The following is an 18,788-nucleotide window of genomic DNA, read 5'->3' as shown; positions in this document are numbered from 1 at the left end:
GTTTCTCAATACATTTAATGCTCCACTTAGTTTGATGCCCCCCGGTGTGTTCTCTTGGTCCTGTAGGCGTATCCATCCAGTTTTCTATCCTGGTCTGAGGTTCCCTGTTGTTGTAAAGCCGGGCACACATTACAGTTATTTTTCGGGCAACCCAGTTGGTTTCATAAAAAAAAAAAAAGCAAAAAAAAAAAGCTCAGGTCAGAGCCTCTGTACTAACCATGCAAGGTTAGTGCAGCAATCTCCCCTTCTGAACTGTTGTGTTTTACAGGGGGTTGCCCCCCGCCAGTACACTCTAATCAGCGTTCTCTGCCACCAGGAGTCGGTCAGCTGCTGGTTTTCCAGCATGCATGTCTGACAGAAGCCGGCCGAACGGTCGGAAAGACCGACATATGCACAGGCTGAATGTCTCCTAACATTCAGTCCATGTGTATGGGGCTTTAGACTGTCCATCAGAAGCCCTTACTATGTGACGAGCCTGACTTTAACTGTCACAGCGTGAGTTGCCATTTATCTTTCTCCACAATAAATCTGTTGATATACTACACTCAGATGGTGCCCTGCTGTTCTTCTTATCTGTTTGCTTAGATACTTCAGTCTATTCAGAGGTGCTGCATCTAGTGCAATGAGATTAGTGGAAAGTCACCCTTAATGCTCCAGTTGGACTCCATTAACTTTTTGCTGTTCTGCATAGACATTTACACACACCACTTACTGTGCCATATACCTAATTACTACTGTATTTCTTTAAACTCTTGCCGACCAGCACCTGTTCGTCGTTTCGCGGGACACCTAACGGGGGATGAACCTGCACCAATTGGCCACAGGGGGAGCCAATCAGCGGGTCCGGCGGCCCCGATGTCCACCGGGCACCCGTGATTGCTCCCCGTGGAGACAGAACGATGGTCTGCAATTGTACACGGCAGACCGCTGTTCTGTCAGTAATGAACACAGGAATCCTGTGTTCCTCTTATTTAGGAACACAGGTCTCTGTGTTCATCCAGCAAGCCCATCCCCCACACAGTTAGAAAGCTTCCCCTAGGGATACAATTAACCCTTTGATCCCCCTGGTGTTAACCCCTTCCCTGCCAGTGTCATTAGTACAGTAACAGTGCATATTTTTAGTACTGATTACTGTAGTAATGTCACTGGTCCCCCCAAAAGTGTCCGATCTGTCCGCCGCAATGTTGCAGTTCCACTAAAAATCACTGATCGCCACCATTACTAGTAGAAAAATAAATTAAATAAAAATGAAATAAATCTTTCCCCTAGTTTGGAGATGTGATAACTTTTGCGCAAACAAATCAAAATACACTTATTGGGATTTTTTTTTTACCAAAAATATGTAGCAGAATTCATATTGGCCTAAAATTATGAAAAAAGTAACGCAGTGCTGTATCGCAAAAAATGGCCTGGTCATTAAGGGGGTAAAACCTTTCCGGTCCCGAAATGGTTAAAGACAACAGAATATTCTGATGAATATTGCAGTTTTTTAATCAACTAAAAACATTATAGTGTCATTTATCAGTGCTTAGTCTTATAAAAGAAGTGTGTATATGCATTTACCCTTAAGTAGTACTTCTGAAAAATGGATCCAACTATTTCAAAGCAGCCATTGTTCCTTTGCAGCTTGCTCAGCCATCTCACAGCATCGTCAATATGCTTCTCCTGGATGTAGATGAGCTCTTGAGCATGAACAAATGACTTCAATGTGAAGGCAGTGAGCCTGAAAAATGTGATAGAGGATACCATGTAAAAGATCACACAACACTTTTAGGGTTCATACACACAAGTGCCAACAGCAAGTACTAGATATGCAAGTATACCAAGTGCTCCATAAGTACCCTTTCCGGCATTAGTACCCCTTCTCTGATGGGACTAATGGCACTTTTCCACTGCAAGTACCGGCTCGGCTCTACTCGGCCCTGCTTGGCCCGGTTTGCTTTTCCACTGCTGGTACCGCATGGTATAGTGTCGGAACGGTTCGCTACGGTACGGTATAGGTTCGCTTTTCCACTAAAGTAGTACTAAAGTTAAGTGGGTGGGATAACAACGGGGTGGGTGGGATTCTATAACCAATCAGTGGCTAGTAGTGACTGCATGCAAAGGATTGTGGGATATGGTACCAGTTTGGTACCTGTTGGAACCACAATCGAGTAGGTACTGCTTTTTCAGAGCCGTACCGTACCGTACCGTTCGGTTCCATGCAGTGGAAAAGCAAACCTATACCGTACCGTACCGAACCGTTCCGACCCTATACCATGCGGTACCAGCAGTGGAAAAGCACAAAAGCGTGCCGAACCGGTACGGTTCCATGCAGTGGAAAAGCGCCATTAGACATTTATAAGGTAATGGTCTTGTGTTAATACAAAACAGACGTTTACTGTATGCAATACTTTTTGGTATTTGCACTAACAGTTTATTTTTCTAGACAAGCATTTAAGAGACCCAATCTCCTCATCTGGTCCAAGCAAGCCTAAATTCCTGTAAGTAAGTATTTCTTGGACAGAGAGAAGAAGGTAAATCTCCTGAAAGCTTGTCACAAAAAATTAAAACCTAATTTGGAGTCTCCCACATTTTTATATCTCTTTATGAAATGCCCTAAAATAACTCTCTTCCAGTGGAATCTTCCTGCTCATCCATTCAAGTGCTCTATGTTGGCAGAGCTGAGTAACAGCCACTCCCCTCATCACAAGTCCTGACACAGAATTATATTCGACTGGCAATATATGATTTTCTGGGGCACTGGATCTAACCCCGGTGCCTCCTGCACTGCACAGCCATAATCTTTGTGCAGGTGCTGTTAACAGGAAATTAAGAATTAAAAAAAAAATAAATGAAGGTTTTTTTTCTGCATAATGTCCTTCTGACTGAACATCTATTTATGTGACTTCACGTAGGCTCATGGGAAGTGACAAAAAATGGCACAATAAGAACGCAAGAACAGAGTAGCCAAAAAAATCTGTCCAGTCAGGTACAATGGTTCTCAAAAGTATTTTGATTATGACATTGCAAAACCAGATTTTACCAGCAGGTATTTTAAAAGCACCTTGCATGGAAATGCAATATCCTCTAATCTTGGAGCTCCCTGATCCAATAAAAAAAAAGTCAAATGTAAATAATTCTCCCAACCATTTTCATAGCTCCCACAATCATGTTAAAACTTCATTGTGTCTTAAAATGGTTTTAAAGCCTAAACATTGTTTACCTCAATTTAAATTGCTTGCATTAGGGTAAAAAAAAAAAAAAAAAGTAGGCATCAGTATTCTCCCTCAACCCACCCCCCCCCCTTTTACTTACCTGAGCCCTCATTTGTTCCAGGGTGGTGCCCCTCTGCGGCTCTTCTCTCCCCCTACCTCCTGGTCTCAAAGTTTTTGCTGAGGCAGCAGGAGCCATAGGCTGCTGTCAATCAAAGCCAGTGATGTGGGGGGTGGGGCTGAGTCTTACTGTCTGTGTCTATAGACGGGAGTTCGGGAGTGAGCCTGCATGAGTGTCCCCACAGAAAGCAGATTTCTATGGGGGCAGCAGCCGGAGAGGAGGAGCCAGAGGCTTCAGTGGGGGGACCTGCATAGAGCAGGTAAGTATGAACCTGTTTGTTAATATTTTTTTTTTTTTTAAAGGCATTTACATGTAGCACTACTCCCATGGGAACTGCTGGTTAAGGATTCCCCTGGGTTACCCATAGCAACAACTTGACAATATAGCATTTTCAAAGTGCTTGACTCAGTCAGAAAACAGTCTAGGGGTCTTGGTTTTTGTTGTTTTATTTGAGAACTTGGATAGGAGAAGGGATGAATGGGATACTCCAACTGGATAAACTATGCACAATTGCTGGGACTTTCTGATTAGCTGAATGCAGCAAGGCCGCTGCTTCACCTTGCCACTAAAGTGAAGAAGAATTTGTCAAACTGTACTGTACTGTGAATCACTCTTCAGGGTTCTACACGACCCCTTAACTCTGACACTCTGTGTGAGCTGATCCCTTGATCCTCTGACTTCACCGGAGTGGTGCCCTTTCCTGGGCAGACCCTTTGGCAAGTCACCTGGTACTCACGGAGACTGTTTTTCCCGGAAGACTCTGCCAGCAGCTCCACTGTCAGCTCCACTGGATCCTCAGCAGCTCAGCTCCACACCTGGTTCACTAGGCCGACTGCCTAAACCCCTTTCCTCGCACAGCAGGAGAAGAGAAAGCCGTTAGCCTCCTCCTGGGACTCTGCTTCCCGCCAAAGACACCCTGTCACATGTCCCCTCAGCTTTTATGAGCAATCCCAGGATGCACTGCAAGAGTGCTCACCCACTGGGATTCTCAACAAAGCCAATGTATCACTGGCTGGGTTTCCTCCACTGTCCAACAAGCTCCCTTATTGGACACAGTTGAATCACACCTGGAAACATGTAACAGGCAACCTAATAGATCAGGCTCCCCTGATAAGCAGAATGAGCATAAGATGCTTTTACCTAGCACCTACCTAGGAGGGTGCTACATACAATACCTTTAAAGTCACCCTGTCATCTCAGTTTCACTTTTAACCAACAGTGCACCTGTAAACATGAATATACTTACCATTCTGGTGGCCTGTGTATTGAAAATTCCCTGCTTTTCAGTTCTCCAGCCACTGCAATTATTCTACACTTTTGGGTGTGTTAAATACTTAAGTCTTTTCTACTGGCTTGGACATCACTACAGGACAGTTGGAGGGGGCAGCAAGTATTCAACTTCAAATGCTTGGAGCAGCTAGGGACCAGAGAAGCATGGCTTTTCAAAACACAAGCTCCCAAAAAGATAAGTATATAAACATTTCTTTTACAGGTGACGTGTCAAGTAAAAGTGACCCTGTGGTGGCAAGGTCACCTTACCAGAAGTTCATACGCACCATGCACTGGGCTGGTAGCCATGGAAGACGCTGTAAGAACCGTTCACACTTTTAAACAGCAGCTGTCTCTGGTAACCTGTAAAAGAATGATAATTGATAAATTAGCTAACAAAACGGATGAACTGGGGCTGCTGATGCATGATAAGGATTTTGACTTGTGGGTATATCAGAAACTTGGTTTGACAGCTCACATGACTGGCTGGAAACTATCCAAAGGTATCCCTTGTTTTAGAGGGACAGGGAGGGTGGAAGAGGAGGAGGAGGGATGTGCCTATATATCAAAAAGTATTTACTGATGAACGTGTGGGATGACTTTGTAAATGTGGCAAGGGAGCAGGTGGAGTCCCTGCTGGTGGGGCTTCAATGGAAAGGAACAATAGGGAACTTAACAATGGGGGTATGTTACATGCCCCCTAACCTAAAGGATGAGAAGGAGTTGGATCTCCTATCACAGTTAGAAATGGCAGCAAGGCAGGGCAATATTATCATAATAGGGGACTTTAACTATCCAGATATTGACTGAGCAAAAAAAAACAGCTCACTCATCAAATTCATGTGCCAATTGGTAGATGCCCCAACTAGAAAGAATGCATTGCTAAATATTTTAATAATTACAAACACCACAGATGTGGAAATATGGGACAACTTGGGAACCAGTGACCATAGGATAATCACACAATCATATACATGAGGTGCTTATTTATTTTTGGTTGCCAGTGTCAATTCAGCTATAGGTGGCGTATAACCCAGATACTAATTATTATAGCTGCTCTGTGTCCCGTGATGTACAATAAAGAAAGTTTAGTTTCAGATAGATTGGTTATGTTTTGTTTTTTTGATACGATTCAGAATTCATTTAGTTTCATTTTTTTAAATTTTGTTTCATTTATTAATTTTCTATTGAATTCAAAATTTTCGGAAGGACTCAAATACGGTCGAATCAAATGATTTGAATTCTGTGTGAAGAAAAGAGAGTGCCCCCCCTCCCTCCTGATCCATACCAGGTCACATGCTCTCAACATGCTTTGGGGCGGGGGCTGATGGGAACAAGGGCCTCTTCCTCACAACCCTAGGCGGTGATTGAGGGGGTCTGTGGGCAGGGGGGCATTATCGGAATTTGGAAGCCCCCTTTAACAAGGGGGCCCCCAGATTCTGGCCCTTACTTGAATGAGTATGGGGTACATATTATGTGTACCAATTTACAAAAAAAAGTGAGCAACAACAGAACTCAAAAATAAAAAAAAATACTTTTGGTGAAGATCCATCGTCAATCACGATGACCACTGCATCACCAGACCCAAAAAAAGGAAAAAAACTCTGGTCTCGTTGAAGGCTCCTGCCCATCTGCCAGCTTCTCTGTCTGACATTTCCTAAATAGCTAAGGGGCAGGGACACTCAACGACATCACCTGGTGGCCCTGCCTTCTTGTGACATCATCCACCAAGTCTTGCTGGATTGTTGACATCACAAGGGGGCTGGGTCACTAGATTATGTCATGGGTGACTCTGCCCCCTCATTTTTTTAAGAAATGTCTTACAAAGGAGCAGGCAGACGGGCGGGAGCTTTCAACGAGAGCGGAGGTTTTTTTCTTTTTTCGGGTCTGGCGGTGCGGCAGGCGTCGTAATTGATGGATCTATACCGGGGTCGGGGGACATTTTTTATTTTTTAATAAAGGAATTGTCAACAACTCGTGTATTGTCTTTTTCTCACTTTTTAAAATTTTTTTGGAAATGGGTAGGGCTACTATGTACCCCATACACATTCACATGGGGGGGGGGCAGGATCTGGGGCTTCCAGATACCGATAAACCCCCCGCTCACAGACTTCCACAACCACCGCCCAGGGTTGTGGGGAGGAGGCCCTTGTCCTCATTAACATGAGCCTCCCCGCCCCAAAGCATGTTGAGGGCATGTGGCCAGGTATGGTTCAAGAGGGGGGGGGGGCACTCGCTTGTCTCCCTTTCCTGACTTGCCAGGGTGCATGCCCAGATAAGGGTCTGGTATAGATTTTGAGGGGGACGGCACACCAAAATGAAAAAAAAACGGTGTGGGGTTCCCCTTATAAAACAATACCAGACCCTAAGGGGTCAACTCTGTTTTTTTTTTAATTTGCTATTGCTGGCATTCTTTGCTGGTATCTACCCCATTTTGAGGGCATGTGGCCTAGTATGGATCAGCTGGGGTGGAGAGGGGGGAGGGTGGTGTTGGGCGCTTGGTCAACCCCTCCCTTTCCTGAGCTGCCAGGCTGCATGCTCGGATAAGAGTCTGACCCCCAGCGGGGTCATCAGTTATTAAGGATGCAGCAGCCAGCTTCCCGGGCTGCTCCTTAACAGCCAGCTATTCTTCACACAGAATTCAAATCGGTTGATCATTTTTTTGAGTGATCCGAATTCAAATTGTTCAGAAAATTTGGAATCCATTGGAAAACAAATATAAAAGATTAAAATAAATGAATTTCAAAAAAATTTGTTACGATTTCATTTGGAGATTCGGATACATCCAAATTTACGAAAAACCAAAACTTCATCTGAATTTATAGTCAGAAAAAAACTAATTGCAGATGTCTATTTCTAAGCTGGGTACCACAAGGCTCTATTCTGGGACTAATTCTGTTTAATTTATTTATTAATGATATAGAAGTTGGTAAAAATAGTTCAGTCTTAGTATTTGCTGATGATACGAAGCTAAGCAGGGCAATAACTTCACTGCAGGGTATAGAAACCTTACAGGAAGGCCTCAATAAAATAAAAGGGATGGTCAATTACATGGCAAATGAGGTATAATGTTGAAAAATGTGAAGTGATGCACTTGGGGGCTAAAAATATGAACCTAAGTTACACACTAGGGGGAGAACCTTTGGGAGAATCCAGGATGGAAAAAGATCTGGGGGTCTTGGTAGATAAAGGACTCAGAAATGGCATGCAATGCCAAACAGCAGCAAGCAAAGCTAGAATATTAGCATGCATAAACAGGGGGATTTTCTCAAGAGATAAAACTATAATCTTGACACTTTTTAAAACTCTGGATCGGCCACATCTGGAGTATGCCATCCAGTTCTAGTCACCAGTAGTGATGGGCCGAACACCCGCCTGTTCGGTTTGCACCAGAACATCTCGAACAGGGAAAAAGTTCTTGCGAACATGCAAACTCTATTAAAGTTTATAGAACACGAACATGAAAGATCAAAAGTCCTCAATTTAAAGGCTTATAAGCAAGTTATTGCCATACAAAGTGTATGGGGACCCCGGTACTGCCCTGGGGGACATGTATCAATGTAATTTTTTTTTTTAAAAACAATTATTTTTAAAGGAGCAGTGATTTTAATAATGCTTAAAGTGAAACAATAAAAATGAAAAATTACTTTAAATATAGTGCTTGGGGGGTCCCCTTAATATGCCTGCAAAGTGGCACGTCTGTACGATGTATATAGCCTGTTGCAGCAATACTGACATCTCTAAGGAAAAAATGTAATTTAAACTTGCTGTAATTTATTGTCGGCTCCCGGCAATATAGATAAAAAAATAAAAAAAATAAAAACAGTGTAGGGTCCCCCCCCCATCCATACCAGGCCCTTCGGGGGGGGTTACTATTTTTTTTATTGTTGAATAAAGGACTTGTCAAAAACTGTCTTTTGTGTTTATTTTTTTGTACACTTTTTTGGTGAATGGGTAGGGGTACGATGTACACGATACCCATACACATATGGGGGGGGGGGTGCTGGGATCTGGGGGCACCCTTGTTAAAGGAGGCTTCCAGATTTGGATAAGCCCCCCACCCGCAGACCCCCACAACCACAGCTCAAGAGTTGTAAGGAAGAGGCCTTTGTCCCCATCAACATGGGGGACAAGGTGCTGCCTAACCTCTATGTTGAGGGCAAGCGGCCTGGTATGGTTCAGGGGGGGTGCTCGCTCTCCCCCCCCCATCCTGGCCGGCCAGGCTGCATGCTCGGATAAGGGTCTGGTATGGATTTTGGGGAGACCCCACGCCATTTTATTTTTTTCAATTTTGCCATGGAATTCCCCTTAAAATCTGTACCAGACCCAAAAGGGCCTGGTATGGATTTTGGAGGGGACCCCATGCCGTTTTTTGTTTACATTTTGGCGTGGAGTTTTCCTTGAAATCTATACTAGACTGAAAGGACCTGGTATAGATTTTGAGGGGGGGACCCAATGCCGTTGTTTTTTTTTTTTTTTTTATTCTGTCATAGGGTTCCCCTTAACCACTTAAATACAGGGCACTTTCATCCCCTTCCAGCCTAGAGCAATTTTCAGCTTTCAGCACTCATTGGCATCTATAGGAAATCTTGGTCAGCTTGGCATGGCACTGCTCCCTGTTTTTAAAGTGGAGTTCCACCCTTTGGAAAGTTTTTTTTAATAAAAATACCCCCGGGACAGTCAGGGCTAGTGCATTCCACAATGGATAGCCTCTGTACTGTCCCGGGTCGCACTTACCTTTTAGAAGAAATACTTACCTTGAAAATGTCTTGTCCAGCGCTGTCATCTCAGGTGTGGGCAGCTGAAGCCAGCACGTCCTCTTCGGTGTCCTCTTCTGTGTCCTCCTCTTCCCAGAATGCATGCACCGGCCCCGCTCGTCATGTCCGGTGCAGGCACGTCATTCCAGCACAGCTTCTGGGCATGCCCAGAAGCTGTTTAGCAGTAAATGATGCGCCAGCACCGGAACTGACAAGCGGGGCCGGTGCAGGCGCATTGATTCCTGGGAGCGATGACACTCAGCTCCCAGGAATAAATGCAAGCAGGAAGTGATGGCGCGGGCCACGGCCGAAGAGAGAGGAAGAGGAAGTAAGGTGAGTATATTTTCTTCTAAAACAAGGTAAGTAAAGAAAAATAAAAAGCGTGATTATCCATTTATTTTTCAGGTAACAGAGAGCAAAGCAGATGGGGAAAAATTACTTTTAAGGGTGGAACTCCACTTTAACATTGGCGTCTATGGGAAATCTTGGCCAACTTGGCATGGCACTGCTCACGAACTATAAGTGACAGGGACACAAAACTTAGGAAGCACTGAGAGGGGACCCAGAACTACAACAAATCTATAGATTTTGAAAGTGGGGTATAACCTGAACACTACACTGACTGCACTAAACTAACTCAACACACTATCCACTAACTACCTGCCTAACCTCTATTATCACACACTATACATGGCTGCCGTGTAAGCAGCAGCCTTATATAGTGTGGGGCATGGACTTAGCCCCTGAGCCATGATTGGCTAAAGGCACCATGTGCCTTTGGCCAATCATGGCTCTGACAGGACATTGTGCTGTGATTGGCCAAAGCATAAAGGTCAGGTGCATGCTTTGGCCAATCACAAGCAGTTAATGGACTGCAATCGTGCAGTGCATTATGGGGTGCTCTGCGGCGGGCGAACACACGAACACCCAATGCTGGAGTTGAACTTATGTTTGATTCGAACATCCAGCTCATCCCTAATAGAGAGTAAGCTATTCAGTCTCAGGGATTGTAAAAGGACACATGGCCACACAATGAGATTGGAGGAGAAGCGGTTTAACCTTAAACTGCATAGGGGGTTTTTCACTTTCCGGGCGGTAAGGATGTGGAACTTCCTTCCACAATTGGTGGTGTCAGTGAGAAGTATAGATAGTTTCAAAATACTCTTAGATAGGCATCTTAGCGAACACAGTATACAGGGATATTGGGAATTGTATTTTATATGAACACACACACAGGTTGAACTGGATGGGCTGGTCTCTTTATTAAACAGTACTGATGCACAAAAAAATAGCAAAATGTTACAATATTGCTAAACCCAGGACCCTGCATTCACTATATCTGGTCTCCCACAGTAAACAGAACATGGAAATGCAATTATTTTAGTAAATATAAACGGCTAAACACCTTTTCTCATCAGCATTTTATAGCAATCTTGTGACTTCTATCAGTTCCTGGTAAAGCTTGTAGCAAGAGTTTTGATACTGCACTGGCTGTCCTATCAGGATCCAGGACCCCTGACCCTCTGTCTGGACAGTGCTGATTGGCCCAGTGCTGATCACATGCACTCTCCCAAGAAAAAAAAAAACTCTCTAGCAATACACACCAAACAGAACATGTGCAGCCTGACTCCAAAGGCTCGGTCTTTCCCAGACATATTCTGGAGTCAGTGGAAAAAGAGGAGTATCTCTGCATACAAGATCAAACAGCCTTTATACACAGTGCAGAGAATTAACCCCTTAGGTTCCACAGTGAGTATAACAAGCATGCTTTACTGCATATACAGACTGATTTTACTGTTGTGGGTTTAGTAATACTTTAAGCAGGAAAAACACATTAAGTTAAAGAAAAAAAAAACAACATGCTCAGCAAAGGTAGTTAAACTAGGATTGTCGTGACATATGGAAAAGAGAGGGCTATGGAATGGGAGGGGAGACAGAGTCACAGAGGTAAGAGTGGCCATTAAACAGTTGGATAGTGATTAAAAAACTGAGGCCTACATTTAGTCCATTATCTTTTGTGTCAAATAGAATGATCATTCTTGGTTTAAAATTTTTTTTCCTGAGAATTTCTAAAGTTCCCTTTAAAGTGGTTCTGAAGCCTAAACAGTTTTTACCTTAATATATTCCTTGCTGTAAGGTAAAAAATGTTTAGGCATCGATTTTGGCCCCTCACCCCCCCCCCCCTTATACTTACCTGACCCCTCATTTGATTCAGCGCCATGCACGTTTGCAGCTCTTCTCTCCCCTCACTCCCGTGTCTCACTGGCTTTGCTGGGGCACCTAGAGCCATTGGCTCCCAGTGCTGTCATCCAAAGCCAGTGACAAGGGAGCGAGGTCAAGTCCCGCTGTCTGTGTCAATGGATGCAGCAGTGGGACTTGGGATCGATCACGCACGACTGCCCTCACGGGAAGCGGCCTCCCATGGGGGCACTGGACAGAGAGGAGGTGGGGGACCCGAGAAGAGGAGGATCAGGGCCACTCTGCGCAATTACATTGCACAAAGCAAGTAAGTATAGACATGTTTGTTATTAAAAACAAAAAAAATATTTCTTTACAACCACTTTATTAACTAAAGCATTGTAGTTATCCATACAGTGGTCTGATTCAAAGAAATGATATCCCACTGGTGTGCAGTAATCATCTTTCTTATGTTCTTGTATTGTGTGAGTGTGTGAATTCATTATTTTTTGTAATTTCTGTCCTGTTTTGCAAAGATGGAAAACTGACATTTCTCTCATTACGTCACTTTCACCCCCTTCCTGCATCACATAGTACTTGTATTTGAGACCTGGTTATCCTGCCACACAAGAGCCTTTTGTTTTTGTACCCTTGTTTTTATATATGTGGCGATAACTGCATTGTAATATCCCCCGCTTTTAGAAAACAAAATGCTGTATTTCACAAAATGTTATTGGGCTTTTTGGCTTCGTTTAACCCTCCTCATTATAATGTTAAGGGTTTTACTATCTATGGAAAACTGTTTCTGCATCTTTAAAGCACATTTTACCCTCTGTGAACATCAGTGGCGGCTGGTGCTCAAAATGTTTGGGGGGGCGCAAACAGAAAAATGTAATAGGCATTGCTTTGCGGCAAAAAAAGCTGTAAAAATTGCGTGACTTTGAGGTATAGTGTGCCCCCTTTCAATGCAGAGAGACCAGCGTGCCCCCTTTCAATGCACAGTGACCAGCATGCCCCCTTTCAATGCACAGTGACCAACGTGCCCCCTTTCAATGCACAGTGACCAGCGTGCCCCCTTTCAATGCACAGTGACCAGCGTGCCCCCTTTCAATGCACAGTGACCAGTGTGCCCCCTTCAAAACAGTGACCAGCGTTCCCCCTTCAAAACAGTGACCAGCGTGCCCCCTTTCAATGCAGTGACCAGCGTGCCCCCTTCAATACAGAGACCAGCGTGCCCCCTTCAATGCAGTGACCAGCATACATGCCCCCTTCAATGCAGAGACCAGCGTTCATGCCCCTTTCAATGTAGTGACCAGCGTACATGCCCCCTTCAATGTAGTGACCAGCATACATGCCCCCTTCAATGCAGTGACCAGCGTACATGCCCCCTTCAATGCAGTGACCAGCGTACATGCCCCCTTCAATGCAGTGACCAGCGTACATGCCCCCTTCAATGCAGTGACCAGCATACATGGCCCCTTTCAATGCAGGGACCAGCGTACATGTCCCCTTCAATGTAGTGACCAGCGTATATGCCCCCTTCAATACAGTGACCAGTGTACATGCCCCCTTCAATGCAGTGACCAGCGTACGTGCCCCCTTCAATGCAGAGACCAGCATACATCCCCCCTTTAATGCAGAGACCAGCGTGCGTGCGTGCCCCCTTCAATGCAGTGTGGGCCCCCCCCCGAGACCAGTGCACTTACCTGGAGCCCTGGAGCAGCCGCGGCGGCGGCTTCTCTTCAGTCCCGGCAGCGGCTTCTCCTCACTGTGTCCCCCGGCAGCGAGTCTCCACTCTCCTCGAGTCCTCCCTCCTCCTTGGCCAATGGCATGGGGTTTGCCTTGCGGCCAATCAGGAAGCCGGTATTAAAATAGCTTCCTGATTGGCCAGGAGGAGGATCGGTGTGACAAGAGCGAATTTTCATTCGCTATTGTCACACAATGGGTGGGCTTGGGGCGCACTGCTCTGCACCCCGGGACCACCCTTTGCATCCCCCTATTAGAGCCTCTGGCTCTAATCAGGTGATTTAAAAAAAAAAAAAAAAAACATTAAGCTCCATGCGTCCAGAGCCCCTGCATGCAGATTAAGGGGCCAGACGCATGGATGGGGGGCGGCGCGCCTGCGCCCTCAATAAACCGGCCGCCACTGGTGAACATGCCTTCCTTGTGCACATTTAAAATTTAATTTAATCGTGGGAAGCATCAGCATTATGGTTGCCCTCAAAGGGTAGGTTGTTTCTGTAACACAATATAAATGTTTCTACTCTATATCTTATTAAATAATTGACTCTGCATTACATTATTATTGGTTTTAGTAATAACTTAAGACTTAAGAAGAAGGACCAGAGAAGGGCTATAGTCAGCTCCTGGAGTCTATTGAATGCTGAGAGCATGGGAGACAGAGGAGAGGGCATTCTGCAGCTGCACAGCGAGGCACAGAATCTGGAGGAAGGGTTCTGTCCTCATTTCTGCTGCTGACTGCTGATACAAGGCGGTGGCGGAGATGAGTTGGGTGCCACAGCTGTAGGAGAGGTGCAAGAGCAACATAAAATAACCTAGAGGGCTTGATTCGGCCCGTAGTTTTTCTATTCGACACAAGTGCCTTAGAGTGATCTGTAGTAAACTCTCTGCACTCTTTTCCAAGTTCTGTTTGCAAAATACTAAGCGCAATTCAGGATCAGGAACAATACACTGCAGGTGCAGAAACAGACATGTATAAATATTTAACCTTGAAATGCTTTCATGGCAACTTACCTTTAGTTATGTGGGTAAGAGCTTCGGATTTGATCTTAGGTGTCAGTTGATTAGTAGCTTCTAGATACTTTACTATTTGGATATTTGGTAAAAATGTTACCAAATTACGCTCACCACTCCCTTCTGAACGGGAGATATCCTGCCCCAGGTTAGCAATGGCAGTGCCCATCAAATCTCCTAAAAAGAACAGGCTTGATGTAAAACACAGAATAATAAGAATAGTAAAAACATGTCATACAGACTGTAAATTGGACAAACCTACATCAAGTGATATTCACAGATGGTAATACTTTATTGGGGGTCCATATAATACATGAGGCAGGTTTTTAGTGCACAATCATGTCATGGCTGCCAAAAATACAATCAAAAGTATGCTATGAATTGTATCCTACCATTAGATACCAAACCTAGGAATTTAAAGGGGTTTCAAAAGCCTTAGCTTATGAAGGCCAACATCCCCCCAGATTATACTGAGCCACACTTATCAGATCCAATTCTACTGCGTACTGCCTGATTTTTCCCAGTAACAACATGGTGCAACCTTGGTCAATAAAAAAGCAAATGGGTTTTAGAGGTTGGGCTACATTGTTCAAGAAGAATACAAACACCTATATGTATGGTAAGAACTCATTATAGTCCAGTCCGAACAAATGATCCAAACAGATTTAAGTGGCACAATCCCATATAGCCAGGTGCCACAGGCAGTGTACCCCAGGCAGTATGTCCCCCCCCCCACAGATGCTGAGGGCAGCAGCTGAGCAGCCGTGGTTGGCTGGGTTGGCGCCCTCATCCACTGCAGTTACAGGAACATGTCCCGAAATCTGTGTGTGTGCTCACTCCTCCCCTGCTCCCTGCCCTCTCCCCCCATGTTGCCGCCAGCGATAACTGCATAGAGTGCCTCTGTGTACTTTCTCACTCACTCTGTTCTCCCTTCCCAGCGGTGCAGAGAGAACAGGAAAGAAAGGGGCCAATGGGGACAGGAGGAAGAACTTGTTGTGCGGGTGCCGTGGATCATGGGAGTTCTTCAGGGGGCGCTGAACACTTCTTGTATATAAAGGCTAATGGCTTCTGGACTTAAATTCCCATGGGCCACTGCACCAGGAGGAGGAGAGCTATAGCTTCACAGCTTTCATGGGCAATTTGTTCCATATCTGGTTCAGTCTAGAGAGGAGAGCAAAGGGTACTGACCTACTGTCAGAGTCTGTACTTCACATCCAAGGACACAGAGCCAAGGAGAGGAGCTGAGCAGACCTATTACTGAGCTTGCTCAACCACGTCAAAGAGAGAGAGGACAGGCCTGCATTCCATGTCTGCTAAAGCTGCCCGAGAAGACTAAACTTTGGGGAAGAGAGTCGCTGTGTTTCTAGGATCGAAGGTGAGAGATTGCATCATGTGTGAGGATCTTTGATCTGAATTCTGGAACCTGCTGATTGCTAAGCGGCTGGGACCAAGCTACTCTTTTTCCAGGGGTAGTGAGTTGAACTACACATCTTAAGCCCTTGCTATATTAATTAAACAAGAAACTACATGGGGAGGCTCTATGGCAAAAACAGAATGCATATGAAAAAGTGGCATACCAGAAGAGTAGCCTAAAGAGTAGGGTTGAGCGAACACGGACTCTATTATTCGTGTTCGTACCGAATAATTGTTTTTTTGTTACCCGAACACGGACCCGAAAACTTTACTGTATGTTCGGGTAAAAATCCGTGTTCGGTCGTTTTATTTCCGGGTTTTGCATGCATTGGCGCGCTTTTCATAGCGGGCTTTCAACAGCCAATCAACAAGCGTTTAACTGCTGTGCCTTAAGCCATCCCAGCCATGCCTACAAATGTATTAGTAGCTGTGATTGGCCATCTGAAGCATGTGACCAAGTATTTATAAGTCCGAGGCAGCGCCGCTGCATCATTCTGCTGTGTTAGTTCAGGGACAGAGCACACATCATACGTGCTGGCTGCCTGTTCCAAACTCCTCCTACTCCTCATCCAGCCTTTTAGGGGTACAAACAATAGTAATTGGGGCCTAGTGTGGTTTTGTACGTGTGAGATACATACACTTTTTTTGATCACATTTTCTATTCCGCTATTCAATAAAAACCTTTGGGGATCAATTCAATTGCGGGATAGTCTGTGTTGGTACGTGTGAGATCCACCTTTCCAAGTTTTTGGGGTTCATCTCATGCTTCTGAAGATTTGAGGGTGCTGCCTGTTCAAAACTCCTCCTACTCCTCATCCAGCCTTTTAGGGGTACAAACAATAGTAATTGGGGCCTAGTGTGGTTTTGTACGTGTGAGATACAAACACTTTTTTTGATCATATTTTCTATTCCGCTATTCAATAAAAACCTTCGGGGATCAATTCAATTGCGGGATAGTCTGTGTTGGTACGTGTGAGATCCACCTTTCCAAGTTTTTGGGGTTCATCTCATGCTTCTGAAGATTTGAGGGTGCTGCCTGTTCCAAACTCCTCCTACTCCTCATCCAGCATTTTAGGGGTACAAACAATAGTAATTGGGGCCTAGTGTGGTTTTGTACGTGTGAGATACATACACATTTTTTGATCATATTTTCTATTCCGCTATTCAATAAAAAACCTTTGGGGATCAATTAAATTGCGGGATAGTCTGTGTTGGTACGTGTGAGATCCACCTTTCCAAGTTTTTGGGGTTCATCTCATACTTCTGAAGATTTGAGGGTGCTGCCTGTTCCAAACTCCTCCTACTCCTCATCCAGCCTTTTAGGGGTACAAACAATAGTAATTGGGGCCTAGTGTGGTTTTGTACGTGTGAGATACATACACTTTTTTTGATCATATTTTCTATTCCGCTATTCAATAAAAACCTTTGGGGAACAGTTAAATTGCGGGATAGTCTGTGTTGGTACGTGTGAGATCCACCTTTCCAAGTTTTTGGGGTTCATCTCATACTTCTGAAGATTTGAGGGTGCTGCCTGTTCCAAACTCCTCCTACTCCTCATTCAGCCTTTTAGGGGTACAAACAATAGTAATTGGGGCCTAGTGTGGTTTTGTATGTGTGAGATACATACACTTTTTTTGATCATATTTTCTATTCCGCTATTCAATAAAAACCTTTGGGGATCAATTAAATTGCGGGATAGTCTGTGTTGGTACGTGTGAGATCCACCTTTCCAAGTTTTTGGGGTTCATCTCATGCTTCTGAAGATTTGAGGGTGCTGCCTGTTCCAAACTCCTCCTACTCCTCATCCAGCCTTTTAGGGGTACAAACAATAGTAATTGGGGCCTAGTGTGGTTTTGTACGTGTGAGATACATACACTATTTTTGATCATATTTTCTATTCCGCTATTCAATAAAAACTTTTGGGGATCAATTAAATTGCGGGATAGTCTGTGTTGGTACGTGTGAGATCCACCTTTCCAAGTTTTTGGGGTTCATCTCATGCTTCTGAAGATTTGAGGGTGCTGCCTGTTCCAAACTCCTCCTACTCCTCATCCAGCCTTTTAGGGGTACAAACAATAGTAATTGGGGCCTAGTGTGGTTTTGTACGTGTGAGATACAAACACTTTTTTTGATCATATTTTCTATTCCGCTATTCAATAAAAACCTTCGGGGATCAATTCAATTGCGGGATAGTCTGTGTTGGTACGTGTGAGATCCACCTTTCCAAGTTTTTGGGGTTCATCTCATGCTTCTGAAGATTTGAGGGTGCTGCCTGTTCCAAACTCCTCCTACTCCTCATCCAGCATTTTAGGGGTACAAACAATAGTAATTGGGGCCTAGTGTGGTTTTGTACGTGTGAGATACATACACTTTTTTTGATCATATTTTCTATTCCGCTATTCAATAAAAACCTTTGGGGATCAATTAAATTGCGGGATAGTCTGTGTTGGTACGTGTGAGATCCACCTTTCCAAGTTTTTGGGGTTCATCTCATACTTCTGAAGATTTGAGGGTGCTGCCTGTTCCAAACTCCTCCTACTCCTCATCCAGCCTTTTAGGGGTACAAACAATAGTAATTGGGGCCTAGTGTGGTTTTGTACGTGTGAGATACATACACATTTTTTGATCATATTTTCTATTCCGCTATTCAATAAAAACCTTTGGGGATCAATTAAATTGCGGGGTTTAGTCTGTGTTGGTACGTGTGAGATCCACCTTTCCAAGTTTTTGGGGTTCATCTCATACTTCTGAAGATTTGAGGGTGCTGCCTGTTCCAAACTCCTCCTACTCCTCATCCAGCCTTTTAGGGGTACAAACAATAGTAATTGGGGCCTAGTGTGGTTTTGTACGTGTGAGATACATACACTTTTTTTGATCATATTTTCTATTCCGCTATTTAATCTAAACCTTTGGGTATAAACAATTAAATTGCGGGATAGTCTGTGTTGGTACGTGTGAGATACACCTTTCCAATTTTTGGGGCGCATCTCATACTGCCGAGGATTTGAGGGTGCTTCAGTCTGCCTCCTGCCTGTTCCGAACTCCTCCTACTCCTCATCCTGCCTTTAGGGTACAAAAAATTGTAATCGGGGCCTAGATTGT

The 18,788-nt window shown here is 44.5% G+C and overlaps 1 protein-coding gene across 1 annotated transcript in view; it reads right to left on the bottom strand.

Moving 5' to 3' along the window:
* The window catches only part of LOC309564235 (alpha-2-macroglobulin-like protein 1), a 351,540-nt gene that overhangs the window by 61,441 nt on the left and 271,311 nt on the right, over nucleotides 1-18,788 (bottom strand). The window contains exons 24-27 of the mRNA XM_082268861.1: nucleotides 14,274-14,450; nucleotides 4,872-4,947; nucleotides 1,564-1,723; nucleotides 644-683 (exon numbers count right to left, since the gene is read on the bottom strand). Coding sequence (XP_082124987.1) covers nucleotides 644-683; nucleotides 1,564-1,723; nucleotides 4,872-4,947; nucleotides 14,274-14,450 — 453 coding nt within the window. The remainder of the gene's footprint in view (nucleotides 1-643; nucleotides 684-1,563; nucleotides 1,724-4,871; nucleotides 4,948-14,273; nucleotides 14,451-18,788) is intronic.

Source organism: Pelophylax lessonae (genome assembly GCF_965119305.1).
Source record: "Pelophylax lessonae genome assembly, chromosome: 9".
In the NCBI taxonomy this organism is placed as follows: Eukaryota; Metazoa; Chordata; class Amphibia; order Anura; family Ranidae; genus Pelophylax; species Pelophylax lessonae.
Note: the sequence above shows the minus strand (reverse complement) of the source record. Positions and strands in the feature narration are given on the sequence as shown.